The 21,971-nt window shown below is 44.9% G+C and overlaps 1 protein-coding gene across 1 annotated transcript in view; it reads left to right on the forward strand.

Moving 5' to 3' along the window:
- LOC121543337 (contactin-1a-like) overlaps positions 1–21,971 on the forward strand; it is a 46,071-nt gene that overhangs the window by 7,502 nt on the left and 16,598 nt on the right. Inside the window, exons 2-11 of the mRNA XM_045217981.1 lie at positions 13,126–13,237; positions 14,048–14,083; positions 14,283–14,409; positions 14,929–15,110; positions 15,432–15,527; positions 18,479–18,685; positions 19,188–19,287; positions 20,531–20,715; positions 20,914–21,038; positions 21,469–21,586. Coding sequence (XP_045073916.1) covers positions 13,183–13,237; positions 14,048–14,083; positions 14,283–14,409; positions 14,929–15,110; positions 15,432–15,527; positions 18,479–18,685; positions 19,188–19,287; positions 20,531–20,715; positions 20,914–21,038; positions 21,469–21,586 — 1,231 coding nt within the window. The 5' untranslated portion in view covers positions 13,126–13,182. The remainder of the gene's footprint in view (positions 1–13,125; positions 13,238–14,047; positions 14,084–14,282; positions 14,410–14,928; positions 15,111–15,431; positions 15,528–18,478; positions 18,686–19,187; positions 19,288–20,530; positions 20,716–20,913; positions 21,039–21,468; positions 21,587–21,971) is intronic.

Consider the following 21,971-nt stretch of genomic DNA (forward strand, 5'->3'; position numbering starts at 1 on the left):
TGCATTCCATTGCATTCCATTGCATTCCATTCTATTCTATTCTATTGCATTCTATTCTATGTGGATTATAGAGGAGGGACTTCATCTGTGAGTTTATGACACATTAGATTAGGAGGATAAAACAGTCTCCAAGCAGCCTCATAAATTGGATTTGCAAAGTACAGTAGTTGTTGATAAATGAGATTATGCAGTGGTCAAGTGTCAGGGCTGGGGCTCACATACTGCTGGGCTACAGTACAAAAGCTGTTGTCTAAGTCTTTATGAATCACTGAGTCATCCCTAGAGCTCCTGTTAGCCTAGCAGGCAGCACATGCTAATATTGTTGAGTCAGCCAGCCAGCCAGAGGAGGGTGTGAGGAGGAATGCAGCAGCAGCAGCAGCAGGGTATCAGATGCTACATGCTGGAGGCTGCCCAGCTGGACATGCCTGAGTTATTCCTCATTTATACCGAAATGCACCCTCCTCTGTTAGTTGAGTCATCACCCATCACCTCTTTCGTAATCCCACCCCCCTCTCTCTCTCTCTCTCTCTCTCTCTCTCTCTCTCTCTCTCTCTCTCTCTCTCTCTCACTCTCTCTCACTCTCTCTCTCTCTCTCTCTCTCTCTCTCTCTCTCTCTCTCTCTCTCTCTCTCTCTCTCTCTCTCTCTCTCTCTCTCTCTCTCACTCTCTCTCTCTCTCTCTTTCTGTCTGTATATATACACTACCGTTCAGAAGTTTGGGGTCACTTAGAAATGTCCTTATTTTCGAAAGAAAAGCAATTTCTTTGTCTATTAAAATAACATCAAATTGATCAGAAATACAGTGTAGACATTGTTAATGTTGTAAATGGCTATTGTAGCTGGAACCAGCTGATTTCTAGTGGAATATCTACATAGGCGTCTCACAGGTCCTCATCTGGCAGTTTCATTAAATAGTTCCTGCAAAACACCAGTCTCAACGTCAACAGTGAAGAGGCGACTCCGGGATGCTGACATTCTAGGCAGAGTTGCAAAGAAAAGCCATATCTCAGACTGCCCATCTTAATCTTTTATTTTTATTGGCCAGTCTGATATGTGAAGCTGCCAGTTGAGGACCTGTGAGGCGTCTGTTTCTCAAACTAGACACTCTAATGTATTTGTCCTCTTGCTCAGTTGTGCACCGGGGCCTCCCACTCTTCTTTCTATTCTGGTTAGCGCCAGTTTGCGCTGTTCTGTGAAGGGAGTAGTACACAGCGTTGTTACGAGATCTTCAGTTTCTTGGCAATTTCTCACATTTCTCACATTTCTCACATTTCTCACATAACTTCTCAGAACAAGAATAGACTGACGAGTTTCAGAAGAAAGTTATTTGTTTCTGGCCATTTTGAGCCTGTAATCGAACCCACAATTGCTGATGCTCCACATACTCAACTAGTCTCAAGAAGGCCCGTTTTATTACTTCTTTAATCAGCACAACAGTTTTCAGCTGTGCTAACATAATTGCAAAAGGGTTTTCTAATGATCAATTAGCCTTTTTAAAATGATAAACTTGGATTAGCAAACACAACGTGCCATTGGAACACAGGACTGATGGTTGCTGATAATGGGCCTCTGCACGCCTATGTAGATATTCCATTAATAATCAGCCGTTTCCAGCTACAATAGCCATTTACAACATTAACAATGTCTACACTGTATTTCTGATCAATTTGATGTTATTTTAATGGGGAAAAAATGCTTTTCTTTCAAAAACAAGGACATTTCTAAGTAACCCCAAACTTTTGAACGGTAGTGTATATACTGAACAAAAATATAAACGGAACAATTTCAAAGATTTTACTGAGTTACAATTTATATAAGGAAATCCGTCAATTGAAATAAATTCATTAGGCCCTAATCTATGGATTTCACATTACTGGGAATACAGATATGCATATGTTGGTCACAGATACCTTACAAAAAAGGTAGGGGTGTGGATCAGAAAACCAGTCAGTATCTGGTGTGACCACCATTTGCCTCATGCAGCGCAACACATCTCCTTCGCATAGAGTTGATCAGGCTGTTGATTGTGGCCTGTGGAATGTTGTCCCACTCCTCTTCAATGGCTGTGAGAAGTTGCTGGATATTGGTGGGAACTGAAACACGCTGTCATACACGTCGATCAAGAGCATCCCAAACATGCTCAATGGGTGACATGTCTGGTGAGCATGCAAGCCATGGAAGAACTGGGACATTTTCAGCTTCCAGGATTTGTGTACAGATCCTTGCGACATGCGGCTGTGCATTATCATGCTAAAACATGAGGTGATGGCGGCGGATGAATGGCACGACAATGGGCCTCAAGATCTCATCATGGTATCTCTGTGCATTCAAATTGCCATCGATAAAATGCAATTGTGTTTGTTGTCCGTAGCTTATGCCTGCCCATACCATAACCCCACCGCCACCATGGGGCACTCTGTTCACAACGTTGACATCAGCAAACCGCTCGCCCACACGACCCCATACACGTGGTCTTTGGTTGTGAGGATGGTTGGACATACTGCCAAAATGTTGGAGGCGGCTTATGGTAGAGAAATGAACATGAAATTCTCTGGCAACAGCTCTGGTTGCCATTCCTGTAATCAGCATGCCAATTGCACACTCCCTCAAAACTTGAGACATCTGTGGCATTGTGTTGTGTGACAAAATTGCGCATTTTAGAGTGGCCTTTTATTGTCCCCAGCACAAGGTGCACCTGTGTAATGATCATGCTGTTTAATCAGCTTCTTGATATGCCACACCTGTCAGGTGGATGGATTATCTTGGCAAGGATAAATGCTCACTAAGAGGGATGGAAACAAATTTGTACACAACATTTGAGAGAAATAAGCTTTTTGTGAGTATGGAACATTTCTGGGCTCTTTTATTTTAGCTCATGAAACATGGGACCAACACTTTACATGTTGCGGTTATATTTTTGTTCATTGTAGATAGTACCTCTCTCTCTCATCTCTCTCTCCTCTCTCTGTGGGCTCAGACAGATGGCAGATGCAGGTGAATCAGAAGCACGTGGGTGGGCACTTCCTCTCCCTCTCTCTGCCTTCTCTCTCTCCTTCCTCTCTGCCTCATCTCTCCTCTCCTTCTCTCCCCCTCTCTCTCTCTCCCTCTGTATCCTCTCTCTCTCCTCGCTCTCTGTCTCTGAGGTCACAGTCTGACTCTGAAGGGCTCTGGGACTGCCTGGTGACTTTAGGACAGGCCGGGTTCAGTATAGTAGCTGGACAGACAGGGTTCAGTATAGTAGCTGGACAGACAGGGTTCAGTATAGTAGCTGGACAGACAGGGTTCAGTATAGTAGCTGGACAGGCCGGGTTCAGTATAGTAGCTGGACAGACAGGGTTCAGCATAGTAGCTGGACAGACGGGGTTCAGTATAGACAGACAGGGTTCAGTATAGTAGCTGGACAGACGGGGCTCAGTATAGTAGCTGGACAGACATGGTTCAGTATAGACAGACAGGGTTCAGTATAGTAGCTGGACAGACAGGGTTCAGTATAGTAGCTGGACAGACAGGGTTCAGTATAGTAGCTGGACAGACAGGGTTCAGTATAGACAGACAGGGTTCAGTATAGTAGCTGGACAGACGGGGTTCAGTATAGACAGACAGGGTTCAGTATAGTAGCTGGACAGACAGGGTTAAGTATAGACATACAGGGTTCAGTATAGAAGCTGGACAGACAGGGTTCAGTATAGTAGCTGGACAGACAGGGTTCAGTATAGTAGCTGGACAGACAGGGTTCAGTATAGTAGCTGGACAGACAGAGTTCAGTATAGTAGCTGGACAGGCCGGGTTCAGTATAGTAGCTGGACAGACAGGGTTCAGTATAGTAGCTGGACAGGCCAGGTTCAGTATAGTAGCTGGACAGACAGGGTTCAGTATAGACAGACAGGGTTCAGCATAGTAGCTGGACAGACAGGGTTCAGTATAGACAGACAGGGTTCAGCATAGTAGCTGGACAGACAGGGTTCAGTATAGTAGCTGGACAGACATGGTTCAGTATAGTAGCTGGACAGACAGGGTTCAGTATAGTAGCTGGACAGACGGGGTTCAGTATAGACAGACAGGGTTCAGTATAGTAGCTGGACAGACGGGGTTCAGTATAGACAGACAGGGTTCAGTATAGTAGCTGGACAGACAGGGTTCAGTATAGACAGACAGGGTTCAGTATAGTAGCTGGACAGACAGGGTTCAGTATAGTAGCTGGACAGACAGGGTTCAGTATAGTAGCTGGACAGACGGGGTTCAGTATAGACAGACAGGGTTCAGTATAGTAGCTGGACAGACAGGGTTCAGTATAGTAGCTGGACAGACATGGTTCAATATAGACAGACAGGGTTCAGTATAGTAGCTGGACAGACAGGGTTCAGTATAGTAGCTGGACAGACGGGGGTTCAGTATAGACAGACAGGGTTCAGTATAGTAGCTGGACAGACGGGGTTCAGTATAGACAGACAGGGTTCAGTATAGTAGCTGGACAGACAGGGTTAAGTATAGATAGACAGGGTTCAGTATAGTAGCTGGACAGACAGGGTTCAGTATAGTAGCTGGACAGACAGGGTTCAGTATAGTAGCTGGACAGACATGGTTCAGTATAGTAGCTGGACAGACAGGGTTCAGTATAGTAGCTGGACAGACAGAGTTCAGTATAGACAGACATGGTTCAGTATATTAGCTGGACAGACAGAGTTCAGTATAGACAGACAGGGTTCAGTATAGTAGCTGGACAGACAGGGTTCAGTATAGTAGCTGGACAGACAGGGTTCAGTATAGTAGCTGGACAGACAGGGTTCAGTATAGTAGCTGGACAGACAGGGTTCAGTATAGACAGACAGGGTTCAGTATAGTAGCTGGACAGACGGGGTTCAGTATAGTAGCTGGACAGACATGGTTCAGTATAGACAGACAGGGTTCAGTATAGTAGCTGGACAGACAGGGTTCAGTATAGTAGCTGGACAGACAGGGTTCAGTATAGTAGCTGGACAGACAGGGTTCAGTATAGACAGACAGGGTTCAGTATAGTAGCTGGACAGACGGGGTTCAGTATAGACAGACAGGGTTCAGTATAGTAGCTGGACAGACAGGGTTAAGTATAGACATACAGGGTTCAGTATAGAAGCTGGACAGACAGGGTTCAGTATAGTAGCTGGACAGACAGGGTTCAGTATAGTAGCTGGACAGACAGGGTTCAGTATAGTAGCTGGACAGACAGAGTTCAGTATAGTAGCTGGACAGGCCGGGTTCAGTATAGTAGCTGGACAGACAGGGTTCAGTATAGTAGCTGGACAGGCCAGGTTCAGTATAGTAGCTGGACATACAGGGTTCAGTATAGACAGACAGGGTTCAGCATTGTAGCTGGACAGACAGGGTTCAGTATAGACAGACAGGGTTCAGTATAGTAGCTGGACAGACAGGGTTCAGTATAGTAGCTGGACAGACAGGGTTCAGTATAGTAGCTGGACAGACGGGGTTCAGTATAGACAGACAGGGTTCAGTATAGTAGCTGGACAGACAGGGTTCAGTATAGTAGCTGGACAGACATGGTTCAATATAGACAGACAGGGTTCAGTATAGTAGCTGGACAGACAGGGTTCAGTATAGTAGCTGGACAGACAGGGTTCAGTATAGACAGACAGGGTTCAGTATAGTAGCTGGACAGACGGGGTTCAGTATAGACAGACAGGGTTCAGTATAGTAGCTGGACAGACAGGGTTAAGTATAGATAGACAGGGTTCAGTATAGTAGCTGGACAGACAGGGTTCAGTATAGTAGCTGGACAGACAGGGTTCAGTATAGTAGCTGGACAGACATGGTTCAGTATAGTAGCTGGACAGACAGGGTTCAGTATAGTAGCTGGACAGACAGAGTTCAGTATAGACAGACATGGTTCAGTATATTAGCTGGACAGACAGAGTTCAGTATAGACAGACAGGGTTCAGTATAGTAGCTGGACAGACAGGGTTCAGTATAGTAGCTGGACAGACAGGGTTCAGTATAGTAGCTGGACAGACAGGGTTCAGTATAGTAGCTGGACAGACAGGGTTCAGTATAGACAGACAGGGTTCAGTATAGTAGCTGGACAGACGGGGGTTCAGTATAGTAGCTGGACAGACATGGTTCAGTATAGACAGACAGGGTTCAGTATAGTAGCTGGACAGACAGGGTTCAGTATAGTAGCTGGACAGACAGGGTTCAGTATAGTAGCTGGACAGACAGGGTTCAGTATAGACAGACAGGGTTCAGTATAGTAGCTGGACAGACGGGGGTTCAGTATAGACAGACAGGGTTCAGTATAGTAGCTGGACAGACAGGGTTAAGTATAGACATACAGGGTTCAGTATAGAAGCTGGACAGACAGGGTTCAGTATAGTAGCTGGACAGACAGGGTTCAGTATAGTAGCTGGACAGACAGGGTTCAGTATAGTAGCTGGACAGACAGAGTTCAGTATAGTAGCTGGACAGGCCGGGTTCAGTATAGTAGCTGGACAGACAGGGTTCAGTATAGTAGCTGGACAGGCCAGGTTCAGTATAGTAGCTGGACAGACAGGGTTCAGTATAGACAGACAGGGTTCAGCATAGTAGCTGGACAGACAGGGTTCAGTATAGACAGACAGGGTTCAGCATAGTAGCTGGACAGACAGGGTTCAGTATAGTAGCTGGACAGACATGGTTCAGTATAGTAGCTGGACAGACAGGGTTCAGTATAGTAGCTGGACAGACGGGGTTCAGTATAGACAGACAGGGTTCAGTATAGTAGCTGGACAGACGGGGGTTCAGTATAGACAGACAGGGTTCAGTATAGTAGCTGGACAGACAGGGTTCAGTATAGACAGACAGGGTTCAGTATTGTAGCTGGACAGACAGGGTTCAGTATAGTAGCTGGACAGACATGGTTCAGTATAGTAGCTGGACAGACAGGGTTCAGTATAGTAGCTGGACAGACAGAGTTCAGTATAGACAGACATGGTTCAGTATATTAGCTGGACAGACAGAGTTCAGTATAGACAGACAGGGTTCAGTATAGTAGCTGGACAGACAGGGTTCAGTATAGTAGCTGGACAGACAGGGTTCAGTATAGTAGCTGGACAGACAGGGTTCAGTATAGTAGCTGGACAGACAGGGTTCAGTATAGACAGACAGGGTTCAGTATAGTAGCTGGACAGACGGGGTTCAGTATAGTAGCTGGACAGACATGGTTCAGTATAGACAGACAGGGTTCAGTATAGTAGCTGGACAGACAGGGTTCAGTATAGTAGCTGGACAGACAGGGTTCAGTATAGTAGCTGGACAGACAGGGTTCAGTATAGACAGACAGGGTTCAGTATAGTAGCTGGACAGACGGGGTTCAGTATAGACAGACAGGGTTCAGTATAGTAGCTGGACAGACAGGGTTAAGTATAGACATACAGGGTTCAGTATAGAAGCTGGACAGACAGGGTTCAGTATAGTAGCTGGACAGACAGGGTTCAGTATAGTAGCTGGACAGACAGGGTTCAGTATAGTAGCTGGACAGACAGAGTTCAGTATAGTAGCTGGACAGGCCGGGTTCAGTATAGTAGCTGGACAGACAGGGTTCAGTATAGTAGCTGGACAGGCCAGGTTCAGTATAGTAGCTGGACAGACAGGGTTCAGTATAGACAGACAGGGTTCAGCATAGTAGCTGGACAGACAGGGTTCAGTATAGACAGACAGGGTTCAGCATAGTAGCTGGACAGACAGGGTTCAGTATAGTAGCTGGACAGACATGGTTCAGTATAGTAGCTGGACAGACAGGGTTCAGTATAGTAGCTGGACAGACGGGGTTCAGTATAGACAGACAGGGTTCAGTATAGTAGCTGGACAGACGGGGTTCAGTATAGACAGACAGGGTTCAGTATAGTAGCTGGACAGACAGGGTTCAGTATAGACAGACAGGGTTCAGTATTGTAGCTGGACAGACAGGGTTTTGTATAGTAGCTGGACAGACAGGGTTCAGTATAGTAGCTGGACAGACGGGGTTCAGTATAGACAGACAGGGTTCAGTATAGTAGCTGGACAGACAGGGTTCAGTATAGTAGCTGGACAGTCATGGTTCAATATAGACAGACAGGGTTCAGTATAGTAGCTGGACAGACAGGGTTCAGTATAGTAGCTGGACAGACGGGGTTCAGTATAGACAGACAGGGTTCAGTATAGTAGCTGGACAGACGGGGTTCAGTATAGACAGACAGGGTTCAGTATAGTAGCTGGACAGACAGGGTTAAGTATAGACAGACAGGGTTCAGTATAGTAGCTGGACAGACAGGGTTCAGTATAGTAGCTGGACAGACAGGGTTCAGTATAGTAGCTGTACAGACATGGTTCAGTATAGTAGCTGGACAGACAGGGTTCAGTATAGTAGCTGGACAGACAGAGTTCAGTATAGACAGACATGGTTCAGTATAGTAGCTGGACAGACAGGGTTCAGTATAGACAGACAGGGTTCAGTATAGTAGCTGGACAGACAGGGTTCAGTATAGTAGCTGGACAGACTGGGTTCAGTATAGTAGCTGGACAGACGGGGTTCAGTATAGACAGACAGGGTTCAGTATAGTAGCTGGACAGACAGGGTTCAGTATAGTAGCTGGACAGACATGGTTCAGTATAGACAGACAGGGTTCAGTATAGTAGCTGGACAGACAGGGCTCAGTATAGTAGCTGGACAGACAGGGTTCAGTATAGACAGACAGGGTTCAGTATAGTAGCTGGACAGACGGGGTTCAGTATAGACAGACAGGGTTCAGTATAGTAGCTGGACAGACAGGGTTAAGTATAGATAGACAGGGTTCAGTATAGTAGCTGGACAGACAGGGTTCAGTATAGTAGCTGGACAGACAGGGTTCAGTATAGTAGCTGGACAGACAGGGTTCAGTATAGTAGCTGGACAGACAGGGTTCAGTATAGTAGCTGGACAGACAGAGTTCAGTATAGACAGACATGGTTCAGTATATTAGCTGGACAGACAGAGTTCAGTATAGACAGACAGGGTTCAGTATAGTAGCTGGACAGACAGGGTTCAGTATAGTAGCTGGACAGACAGGGTTCAGTATAGTAGCTGGACAGACAGGGTTCAGTATAGTAGCTGGACAGACAGGGTTCAGTATAGACAGACAGGGTTCAGTATAGTAGCTGGACAGACGGGGTTCAGTATAGTAGCTGGACAGACATGGTTCAGTATAGACAGACAGGGTTCAGTATAGTAGCTGGACAGACAGGGTTCAGTATAGTAGCTGGACAGACAGGGTTCAGTATAGTAGCTGGACAGACAGGGTTCAGTATAGACAGACAGGGTTCAGTATAGTAGCTGGACAGACGGGGTTCAGTATAGACAGACAGGGTTCAGTATAGTAGCTGGACAGACAGGGTTAAGTATAGACATACAGGGTTCAGTATAGAAGCTGGACAGACAGGGTTCAGTATAGTAGCTGGACAGACAGGGTTCAGTATAGTAGCTGGACAGACAGGGTTCAGTATAGTAGCTGGACAGACAGAGTTCAGTATAGTAGCTGGACAGGCCGGGTTCAGTATAGTAGCTGGACAGACAGGGTTCAGTATAGTAGCTGGACAGGCCAGGTTCAGTATAGTAGCTGGACAGACAGGGTTCAGTATAGACAGACAGGGTTCAGCATAGTAGCTGGACAGACAGGGTTCAGTATAGACAGACAGGGTTCAGCATAGTAGCTGGACAGACAGGGTTCAGTATAGTAGCTGGACAGACATGGTTCAGTATAGTAGCTGGACAGACAGGGTTCAGTATAGTAGCTGGACAGACGGGGGTTCAGTATAGACAGACAGGGTTCAGTATAGTAGCTGGACAGACGGGGTTCAGTATAGACAGACAGGGTTCAGTATAGTAGCTGGACAGACAGGGTTCAGTATAGACAGACAGGGTTCAGTATTGTAGCTGGACAGACAGGGTTCAGTATAGTAGCTGGACAGACATGGTTCAGTATAGTAGCTGGACAGACAGGGTTCAGTATAGTAGCTGGACAGACAGAGTTCAGTATAGACAGACATGGTTCAGTATATTAGCTGGACAGACAGAGTTCAGTATAGACAGACAGGGTTCAGTATAGTAGCTGGACAGACAGGGTTCAGTATAGTAGCTGGACAGACAGGGTTCAGTATAGTAGCTGGACAGACAGGGTTCAGTATAGACAGACAGGGCTCAGTATAGTAGCTGGACAGACGGGGTTCAGTATAGTAGCTGGACAGACATGGTTCAGTATAGACAGACAGGGTTCAGTATAGTAGCTGGACAGACAGGGTTCAGTATAGTAGCTGGACAGACAGGGTTCAGTATAGACAGACAGGGTTCAGTATAGTAGCTGGACAGACGGGGTTCAGTATAGACAGACAGGGTTCAGTATAGTAGCTGGACAGACAGGGTTAAGTATAGACATACAGGGTTCAGTATAGAAGCTGGACAGACAGGGTTCAGTATAGTAGCTGGACAGACAGGGTTCAGTATAGTAGCTGGACAGACAGGGTTCAGTATAGTAGCTGGACAGACAGAGTTCAGTATAGTAGCTGGACAGGCCGGGTTCAGTATAGTAGCTGGACAGACAGGGTTCAGTATAGTAGCTGGACAGGCCAGGTTCAGTATAGTAGCTGGACAGACAGGGTTCAGTATAGACAGACAGGGTTCAGCATAGTAGCTGGACAGACAGGGTTCAGTATAGACAGACAGGGTTCAGCATAGTAGCTGGACAGACAGGGTTCAGTATAGTAGCTGGACAGACATGGTTCAGTATAGTAGCTGGACAGACAGGGTTCAGTATAGTAGCTGGACAGACGGGGTTCAGTATAGACAGACAGGGTTCAGTATAGTAGCTGGACAGACGGGGGTTCAGTATAGACAGACAGGGTTCAGTATAGTAGCTGGACAGACAGGGTTCAGTATAGACAGACAGGGTTCAGTATTGTAGCTGGACAGACAGGGTTCAGTATAGTAGCTGGACAGACAGGGTTCAGTATAGTAGCTGGACAGACGGGGTTCAGTATAGACAGACAGGGTTCAGTATAGTAGCTGGACAGACAGGGTTCAGTATAGTAGCTGGACAGTCATGGTTCAATATAGACAGACAGGGTTCAGTATAGTAGCTGGACAGACAGGGTTCAGTATAGTAGCTGCACGGGGTCAGAGACAGACAGGGTTCAGTATAGTAGCTGGACAGACGGGGTTCAGTATAGACAGACAGGGTTCAGTATAGTAGCTGGACAGACAGGGTTAAGTATAGACAGACAGGGTTCAGTATAGTAGCTGGACAGACAGGGTTCAGTATAGTAGCTGGACAGACAGGGTTCAGTATAGTAGCTGTACAGACATGGTTCAGTATAGTAGCTGGACAGACAGGGTTCAGTATAGTAGCTGGACAGACAGAGTTCAGTATAGACAGACATGGTTCAGTATAGTAGCTGGACAGACAGAGTTCAGTATAGACAGACAGGGTTCAGTATAGTAGCTGGACAGACAGGGTTCAGTATAGTAGCTGGACAGACAGGGTTCAGTATAGTAGCTGGACAGACAGGGTTCAGTATAGTAGCTGGACAGACAGGGTTCAGTATAGTAGCTGGACAGACAGGGTTCAGTATAGTAGCTGGACAGACAGGGTTCAATATAGACAGACAGGGTTCAGTATAGTAGCTGGGACATTTAACATTTTAGTCATTTAGCAGACGCTCTTATCCAGAGCGACTTACAGGAGCAATTAGGATTAAGTGCCTTGCTCAAGGGCACATGGACAGATTTTTCACCTAGTCGGCTCGGAGAGTCGAACCAACACTCTTAAATGCTAGGCTACCTGCTGGGACAGACAGGGCAGCTGAGGCCAGTACTGTGGAAAGGCTTGGGGGATCTCTAGGATTCTCTGCAGATATAGGGTGTCAGAGGTGTGTTAAGGACACTAACCATGACTACAGTAAGCACTACATCCTGTGTTCAACCAGGAGTGTATTATGCATGCAGCATGACTGCAGTTTTTGATAATGGGGGGATGCAGTGAGGGGCGGAGCTAAAGCTTGACTGGCTGCAGCCGATGTAGGCTGGTGTTGTGTTGTCCTCAGAGAGCTGAGAGTTCTGCAGACTCAGAGCAGTCACTCTAGTATCTCTCTCTCTCTCTCACACACTCTCTCTCTCTCTCTCTCTCTCTCTCTCTCTCTCTTTCTCTCTCACCCTCTCACCCTCTCTCTTGCTCTGTGTCACTCTCTCTCTCCCTCTCTGTCTCTATCTCTGTCTCTGTCTCTCTCTCTCTCTCTCTGTCTCTGTCTCTCTCTCTCTCTCTCTCTCTCTCTCTCTCTCTCTCTCTCTCTCTCTCTCTCTCTCTCTCTCTATATCTCTCTCTCGCTCATTCTCTCTCTCTATCTCTCCTCTCAGTATTCAGGAGGTGTGTCTTGCTGCAGTATCACACTCATATGCTGCTGAAGAACTGATGTGGAAGCATGTGTGACGCCAGACAGGACCCGTCTGAGCGCTGCAATGTGTTTGTGTGTTTGTATGTGTGTGTGTGTGTGTGTGTGTGTGTGTGAGCGCATATATTAACGGAGAAAGCCCTCCACAGAGAAACGCCTGCATGACTATATTTGGAGAATACTGCTGACTCATGAGTCTTATAAATCATTGAAACATCCTACAGCCTGAGGAAAGCTCTAACTATGTCACTGTACTCAGCCTTACTGTGGCATAGATAACATCCTGCATACTAACATGGAAAGTGCACACTGGGGGTTATATCTAATAGAATCAAGTTTTATTTATACAGCTAAAAGCTGAAATGCGTATACACTGTATACCAGGATATTCAACAAAACAAAACAACAACAACAAATGAATATATGAATTCAGATCCATTCCTCATCTGTGGCTGCTGCTACACTGAGGTTACAGTCAGACTGCTAAGGATAGTGCAAGGGAGCATATGAATAGATTGGGTGGCATCGTGTGTGTGTGGCATCGTGGTTGTTGTTGACATGAGGACACACAGTCAGCTATGAAGAGCAGAAGGTCAAGACATCATGTTGTCTGTTGTGTTACATTCAGATTTCATTCAGCAAAGAAGATAAACTATAATTGTATTTTCTCTCTAGCTGATGTCATTTCTCTCTCTCCTCTCTAGCTCATGTCCTGTCCATCATAGACCTCTGTCGGTCTGTGTGGCAGTCAGTAGACAGTCATGGCTCTCAACAGACTGCTTCTGCTAGTCCTCTCCTCCTCTCTGTCACACACTGGTGAGTAGCTCTCAACAGACTGCTTCTGCTAGTCCTCTCCTCCTCTCTGTCACACACTGGTGAGTAGCTCCCAGCAGACTGCTTCTGTCTTCTAGACATGTCTTAGAATGAACTAGATTAGATATCATCTCAAAAGGACTACTGTCCATGTTGCTCCGTTCTACCTCATGTGCTGTTGGAACATTGTGATACAGTTTAAGCCATGTTGCTCTGTTCTACCTCATGTGTTGTTGGAACATTGTGATACAGTTTAAGTAATGTTGCTTCATTCTACCTCATGTGTTGTTGGAACATTGTGATACAGTTTAAGTAATGTTGCTCCGTTCTACCTCATGTGTTGTTGGAACATTGTGATACAGTTTAAGCCATGTTGCTTCATTCTACCTCATGTGTTGTTGGAACATTGTGATACAGTTTAAGCCATGTTGCTCTGTTCAACCTCATGTGCTGTTGGAACATTGTGATACAGTTTAAGTCATGTTGCTCTGTTCAACCTCATGTGCTGTTGGAACATTGTGATACAGTTTAAGTCATGTTGCTTCATTCTACCTCATGTGTTGTTGGAACATTGTGATACAGTTTAAGCCATGTTGCTTCATTCTACCTCATGTGCTGTTGGAACATTGTGATACAGTTTAAGTCATGTTGCTCTGTTCAACCTCATGTGTTGTTGGAACATTGTGATACAGTTTAAGCCATGTTGCTCTGTTCAACCTCATGTGCTGTTGGAACATTGTGATACAGTTTAAGCCATGTTCTAGCCAATGAGAAACTAAACAACGTGTACTTGTTTCTCCCGTCATTTTGCAGTGGCGGTCTTGTTTGGTGAGCCCAGGATCTTTGGAGGTAAGACTGGTTGTGATTCACATGACGGTTAACTCTCTAAAAGCTTGTAATGCACTTACGTACAGTGTGAACTCCTAAACGCTGAGTCACAGTAAAAGGGGTCTGGTTTCATGTGTGTTTATCGACCATTCACAGTTATATTGGTATTAATGTTGCTGTAACGTTGTTGTAACATTACTGTGATGTTGTGCCCTGTTAGATGACGCTACAGGCTACGGTCCAATATTTGAAGAGGAGCCTCTGGATATTGTCTACACAAAGGAGTCACCTGACAGACGCATCTCCATGAACTGTAGAGCACGGGCCAACCCTGCACCTACGTACAGGTAACACACGCGCACGCACGCACACACACACACACACACACACACACACACACACCACACACGCACGCACGCACGCACGCACGCACGCACGCACGCACACACACACACACACACACACACACACACACACACACACACACACACACACACACACACACACACACACACACACACACCACACCACACACACACACCACACACCACACACCACACACACACACACACACACACACACACACACCCGTGCCATACATTCAGGTAACATGCGTTACTTAGATCACATATCTTTGGCGTCCTGGAAAACCAAAGAGGTAACTTTTCAGGAATTGAAAAAATGATTGATGGTTATTTTAAGATCTACTGCCATGTAGTCACAGACATTCACAAGGTGTTCTGAATGACTTTGATTGGTTCTAGAGTCATACAACGTTCAGAGTACATGAAGAGGAATGACTAATTCCAATTTATTCAAAAAACAGCAATTTATCGGTTAAAATTGAGATACACATTTCCCGCCAGATGGAGGCGTGACAACTGGGAGATCAAGCTGATGGAGCTGCCTAATGAACACTACAGTCTGGTGGGAGGGAACCTCATCATAAACAACCCTGAAGAGAAGAAACATGCAGGGACCTATGTCTGTGTCGCCAAGAACATCTACGGCACTGTCATCAGCAAGGAGGCCAAGGTCAAGTTTGGATGTGAGTATTGTCGCGAGCCATAACCGAATATCATGTTGAGAGAGACTAGTACTGGATGTGAGTGAAACTGGTTGACTCTGGTCAACAGGTGTTAGTTCGATTTCTCTCTCACAGTAGATTTACTTATTCAGATCCCAATGGTTCTGAAATGGAATTGACTAACAAACACAAGTATCACCAAGAATGAGCCGTGTCGTGTGTCTAGTCCCTAAGTCATTGCTTCTGTCTGTGGTTTACAGCTGTGTTGTCTGTGGACACCTGGGATCATAACTATATGCTAGAGTTACACTGACCAATGCGTTGTGTTTTCTCTATCTCCAGACCTGGAGGAGTTCCCAGATGAAGAGCGGGACCCTGTGACCGTGAAGGAGGGCCAGGGGGCCGTGCTGCTCTGTGCTCCTCCCAAGCGATGGCCAAGTTAGTACCTCGACATACTGGAATACACATGATCACTCAAACTAACACACACTTATCTTTTCTTACAACCACTGACTTTGCTGATATTACTTTATTGAAGAAAAATGTGTTTACTATGACTGTGTTATGTGGTTGACTCACCTAGTTATCTTAAAGGCCCAGTGCATTCAAAAACGTGATTTTCCTGTGTTTTATACATATTTCCACACTATGAGGTTGGAATAATACTGTGAAATGTTCTGCCAATAACAGCACATTTTCAGTTTTCACCTCCTCACTCAGACCACTCCCAGACAGTCCTAGAAAAAGTATTGCTTGAGAAATTGCTCTTTGCTAAAAAGCAATTTCTGTTTCTTTTTTTTAAACCATTTTAATTGAAAACAATCACAGTAAGGTACTTAATTGTTTACCAGAAATGATTTGATATTGAGATAAAAATGGCTGCATTGGACCTTTAAGATCAATGCACTATCTTCAAGTGGCTCTGGTTAAGAGCGTCTGCTGAAATGTAAACGTAAACCAGGGGTGTCAAACGTCCGGCCCGCGGGCCGGATCAGGCCCGCAAACGGGTTTAATCCGGCCCGCGAGATGATTTTGAAATAAATAAATAAAAATAAATAAATAAAATAATAATAATAATTTTGTAAAGTATAAAAATGCGCTGCAATTTTTCAATAAAATAAACTGCTGTTCCAATTGCGTCCACTGGATGGTGCAATAGCAATTGTGTTAAGCAAGCAAACTGTTTATACCGGGGCAGAGCAAGTAGGTCAAGCACGTGCAGCCAATGAGCTACTTTGTTTTGCCCGCGATATTTATTACGGCTTCTACTTTTAACATTATGTGCTTTGGCACCCTCATTGCCCCAATATGTCTCTGTCAAAAAAGAGAAAAGTGGACGCAGAGTGCAGAGTGTTCCAAGAAAAGTGGTCATCCTATTTATTCACGGAATTGAATGGGAAAGCTGTATGTTTGGTGTGTTCAGAGCATGTTGCGGTGCTGAAAGAATATAACCTTCGTCGCCACTATGTGAGTCTTCATGCCGACAAATATGACAACTTTCAAGGACAGCGGAGATGAGAGAAGGTGAATGAACTGTTGGCGGGTCTGAAGAAACAGCAGTCTGTGTTTACTCACAGCCGAGACATCAGTGACGCTGCAGTGAAAGCTAGCTACCTCATTGCTAATGAAATCGCAGTGGCTTCAAAACCATTTAGTGAGGGTGAATTTGTAAAAACATGCATGATGAAGGCAGCGGAGATTGTGTGCCCTGAAAAGCGGCAGGCTTTTTGCAAATATCAGCCTGACAAGAAACACAGTTGCAGACAGGATTTCCGATCTTTCAGTGGATTTGGACAGCCAGTTGAAGCAAAAAGTAAAGTCATTTATTGCGTTTTCGGTTGCAATTGATGAAAGCACGGACATTACAGATGTTGCACAACTGGCCATTTTCATCCGCGGAGTTGATGACACATTGACCGTCACCGAGGAGTTTGTGGAGTTGGTGCCGATGACAGATACAACGACAGCAGCTGATATTTTTACCGCACTCGTCGGGCGCGCTGGACAGGGTCGGAGTGGACTGGTCCCGCGCTGTCAGCCTGGCTACAGATGGTGCGCCCTCAATGATCGGGAAAAAAGCAGGCGTTGTGACAAAGTTCAGAGAGAAAGTGCAATCTGCAAATGGAGGACGTGATTTTTTAACTTTTCACTGTATTTTGCACCAGGAGGCTTTGTGTTGCAAGTCATTAAAGATGGATAACGTCATGAAGGTGGTCATCCAAACTGTTAATTTCATCCGATCCAGAAGCCTGAATCACCGTCAGTTTGACAGCCTTCTCAGAGAGAAAGACCACATCTATGGCCTGCCATACCACACTGAGGTAAGATGGTTAAGGCGAGGTGCTGTGCTGAGGCGTTTCTTTGATTTACGAGAAGAAATTGAACAGTTCATGGAAGAAAAGGGCAAACCAGTGTTAGAATGTCATTCCGCAGAATGGATGCAGGACCTTGCATTTATGGTGGATGTTACAGAGCACCTGAATAACTTGAACAAACAGCTGCAAGGGCGCAACAAAGTTGTCACGCAGTATTATGACAGCATACGTTCTTTCAAGTTGAAGCTGTCATTGTGGGAGACGCAACTTGCCGGTGGTGATGCAGCTCACTTCCCCTGTCTGAAAAATGTGTGCGCGACCCAACATGTGGCAGACATGAAGCGGTTCAAAGATAAAATAACGGGACTGTTACGGGAGTTTGAGCAACGCTTTCAGATTTATGTTTATATAGTTTTATGTTGATGTGCTATTGTTTTTAATAGATTTTATTTTATTTGTATATTTAACCTATTCTTGACTCTGTGGTTCTTGCACTTGTTTGGGGAACAGGATTTCATTATTTTTATCTACATTTCTGCCTGAGAAATGACACCCTGATATAGTTCTGTGATCTGTGAAACAGTTCTGTTAATCACTGAGGCATTGTGTGTTTGTGTGTTCTTTTTCTTTAGAATTTTCAAATAAACTTGACGTGTTTTATGATTAATAGTGATGTTGTGCTTGTACTATTTTGGACACACTGTCCTCAGGCTCCAGCTTTATGTTGTATGTTGATCGTATTAAAACAAAGAAAACAATCTGAAGTTGTTGTTTTTAAGTTATATATACCATGATTTTTCCGGTCCGGCCCACTTGGGAATAGATTTTCCTCCATGTGGCCCCTGAGCTAAAATGAGTTTGACACCCCTGACGTAAACATTCTGACTTCTAATGTATTCAGTGCTGAATCATAGAACTTCATGAAGAAAGAGCTGGACAGAACACCGTTGTTCACAGTACCTCAGAGTTACACAGTACACAAAACGAACCCCCGTAGAGACTCAGAGGTGATTCAGGTGAAACTGACCACCACATTCTTACTATTTCGTTTTTTGTTCTTCCCCTGTATCCCAGCTGAGGTGACGTTCCGTTGGATATACAACGAGTTTCCGGTTTTCCTCCACCCGGATAAGCGTCGCTTCGTCTCTCAGAGCACCGGGAATCTGTACATCTCCAAGGTGGAGGCGTCAGACGCAGGGAACTACTCCTGCTATGTGTTTAACCCACAGATCGGCAAGGGAGTCTACTCCAAGTTCATCACTCTTATATCTACAGAAGAGAGTGAGTAGCCTATGTCTGTGTTACCTAGATAGTTCACTACTTTATGTCTGCGTTACCTAGATAGTTCACTACTTTATGTCTGTGTTACCTAGATAGTGCACTACTTTATGTCTGTGTTACCTAGATAGTTCACTACTTTATGTCTGTGTTACCTAGATAGTTCACTACTTTATGTCTGTATTACCTAGATAGTGCACTACTTTTGACCATTGTCTTTGCTTTGTCTGCAACTCCGGGTAGTTACGCCTAGGCTCAGATCTAGGATCAGCTTATACCCTCCCCAAAACCTAAGATTTTTCATTTGATGGAAAGACACAAAACTGACCTTAGATCAATGTCTAGGTAGAAGTTGACCCTAGTCACAGATCTAGGATCATCTTACACTGCGAAATCTAACCCTAAACATTAGGCTGGAAAAACACAAAAAACTGACCAGGGATCAATATCTTTTGGGCAACTCTATAGTGCTGACCTATGACCTATGACCCTTTCATCCCCACAGCCCCAGAGAAGAGGTACAAGGCCGACCTCGTAGTGAAGTTCCCTGACACCACAGCTATGCTCAACTACAACGTCACACTGGAGTGCTTCGCTCTGGGAAAGTGAGTCAGAATATGGAAATGACAGATATTTAGTTACTGATGAAACAAACACCAAGACTTTGGGGACTTTTGATCAGTCGTCACACTGTAATAGAGAAGATGGCATCCACTTGCTTATACATCTTTTGTGAAACAGTTATGTATGCCTTTATTTATTTATTAAGCCTTCATAAGACACATGGCCTGTCCCAAATGGTTCCCTTTTCCCTATATAGTGCACTACTCTTGACCAGAGCCCTAGAATCGGCTTCCTATTTCGCAACAAAGCCTCCTTCACTCATGCTGCCAAACATGCCCTCGTAAAACTGACTATCCTACCGATCCTTGACTTCGGCGATGTCATTTACAAAATAGCCTCCAACACTCTACTCAGCAAATTGGATGTAGTCTATCACAGTGCCATCCGTTTTGTCACCAAAGCCCCATATACTACCCACCACTGTGACCTGTACGCTCTTGTTGGCTGGTCCTCACTACATATTAGTCGCCAAACCCACTGGCTCCAGGCCATCTATAAATCACTGCTAGGCAAATCCCCGCCTTATCTTAGCTCATTGGTCACCATAGCAACACCCACCCATAGTATGCGCTCCAGCAGGTATATCTCACTGGTCATCCCCAAAGCCAACACCTCCTTTGGCCCCCATTCCTTCCAGTTCTCTGCTGCCAATGACTGGAATGAACTGCAAAAATCTCAGAAGCTGGAGACTCTTATCTCCCTCACTAACTTTAAGCATCAGTTGTCAGAGCAGCTTACCGATCACTGCACCTGTACACAACCCATCTGAAATTAGCCCACCCAACTACCTCATTCCCATATTGTTATTTATTTTGCTCATTGGCACCCCAGTATCTCTATTTGCACATCATCTCTTGCACATCTATCATTCCAGTATTAATACTAATTGTAATTATTTTGCACTATGGCCTATTTATTGCCTTACCTCCATAACTTGCTACATTTGCACACACTGTATATATATTTTCTGTTGTATTTTTGACTTTATGTTTTGTTTTACCCAATATGTAACTCTGTGTTGTTGTTTTTATCGCACTGCTTTGCTTTATCTTGGCCAGGTCGCAGTTGTAAATGAGAACTTGTTCTCAACTGGCTTACCTGGTTAAATAAAGGGGAAATCAAAATAAATAAATAAACATAGTGCACTAAATAGGGAATAAGGTGTCATTTGGGACACGACCATGCTCAGTTTGTTCCTTCGTCTCTTGTTCTCTTTGCGTCCAGTCCGGCCCCTCATATCGTCTGGAGGAAGATAGGTGCTACCGACCTGCCTGCTAGCGCTGAGGTCAGCATGTCTGGAGCGCTGCTCCACCTCTACAACGTCCAGTATGAAGATGCAGCAGGGTACGAGTGTGAGGCCATCAACCAGAAATGGCAGGACTGGCATCAGGCGTGGCTCTACGTAGAGGGTAAGATGCCAAACTCCATCTCTACAGTATTACAAGGACATATCTGATATACAGTATATAGCAGTTGCTTATAACACTTTACATTATAATGTTAGTACCACTAACACTAAGATATGATTTACTGTAAACCAAAACATATACATGGTTTCATTGTAGTGTGTATGTGTTTCAACATTGATATTATGTTTTGATTGACAGCTGCTCCTGAGTGGGCTGTGACCATCAACAACACCCAGAAGGACATAGAGTCAGAACACACCATGTCCTGTGTAGCTAACGGGAAGCCTGACCCGTACATCCGATGGCTCAAGGATGGATACTCGGTAAAGATGCCTGTCCTCCCAATGCTGGCTGTTATTCTTTAAAGGGCTACTTCAAGATCAAAATCAAAGTTGGACAGATGAACACAAAACTCTTAAAGGGATACTTGGGGATTTTGGCAAGGATGCCCTTTATCTACTTCCCCAGAGTCAGATCAACTTGTGGATACCATCTGTATGTGTCTGTGTCCAGTATGAAGGAAGTTAGAGGTAGTTTGACGAGCCAATGCTAACTAGCGTTAGCACAATGACTGGAAGTCTATGGGTCTCTGCTGGCATGCTTTTGTGGTAGGTGTTTTAATCAACACCTACCACAATTAATGTACATCTGTTGTGTAGATCCATTCTATAAGAATAGTGAAATAAGCAGGCCTTGATCTCAATTCAACAGGAAAGATTGGCACCATCTTATCTTGTACAAATTCTTTCCCAGTATGGTAAAGGTGAGCTGAAGTTCTCCAGTCTGACGCTTGCTGACTCTGGGATGTACCAGTGTATCGCTGAGAACTACTGGGGTATCATCTACGCCAGCGCTGAGCTACGTGTCATTGGTGAGTGTATAACACAAACTACGTGTGATTGGTTAGTCTGTAACAAAAACTATGTGTGATTGGTTAGTCTATATCCCAAACTACGTGTGATTGGTTAGTCTGTAACAAAAACTATGTGTGATTGGTTAGTCTATATTCCAAACTACGTGTGATTGGTTAGTTTATAACCCAAACTACGTGTGATTGGTTAGTCTATATCCCAAACTACGTGTGATTGGTTAGTCTATATCCCAAACTACGAGTGATTGGTTAGTCTATATCCCAAACTACGTGTGATTGGTTAGTCTATATCCCAAACTATGTGTGATTGGTTAGTCTATAACACAAATTACGTGTGATTGGTTAGTCTATATCCCAAACTACGTGTGATTGGTTAGTCTATATC

Source organism: Coregonus clupeaformis, unplaced genomic scaffold (assembly GCF_020615455.1).
Source record: "Coregonus clupeaformis isolate EN_2021a unplaced genomic scaffold, ASM2061545v1 scaf1310, whole genome shotgun sequence".
In the NCBI taxonomy this organism is placed as follows: domain Eukaryota; kingdom Metazoa; phylum Chordata; class Actinopteri; order Salmoniformes; family Salmonidae; genus Coregonus; species Coregonus clupeaformis.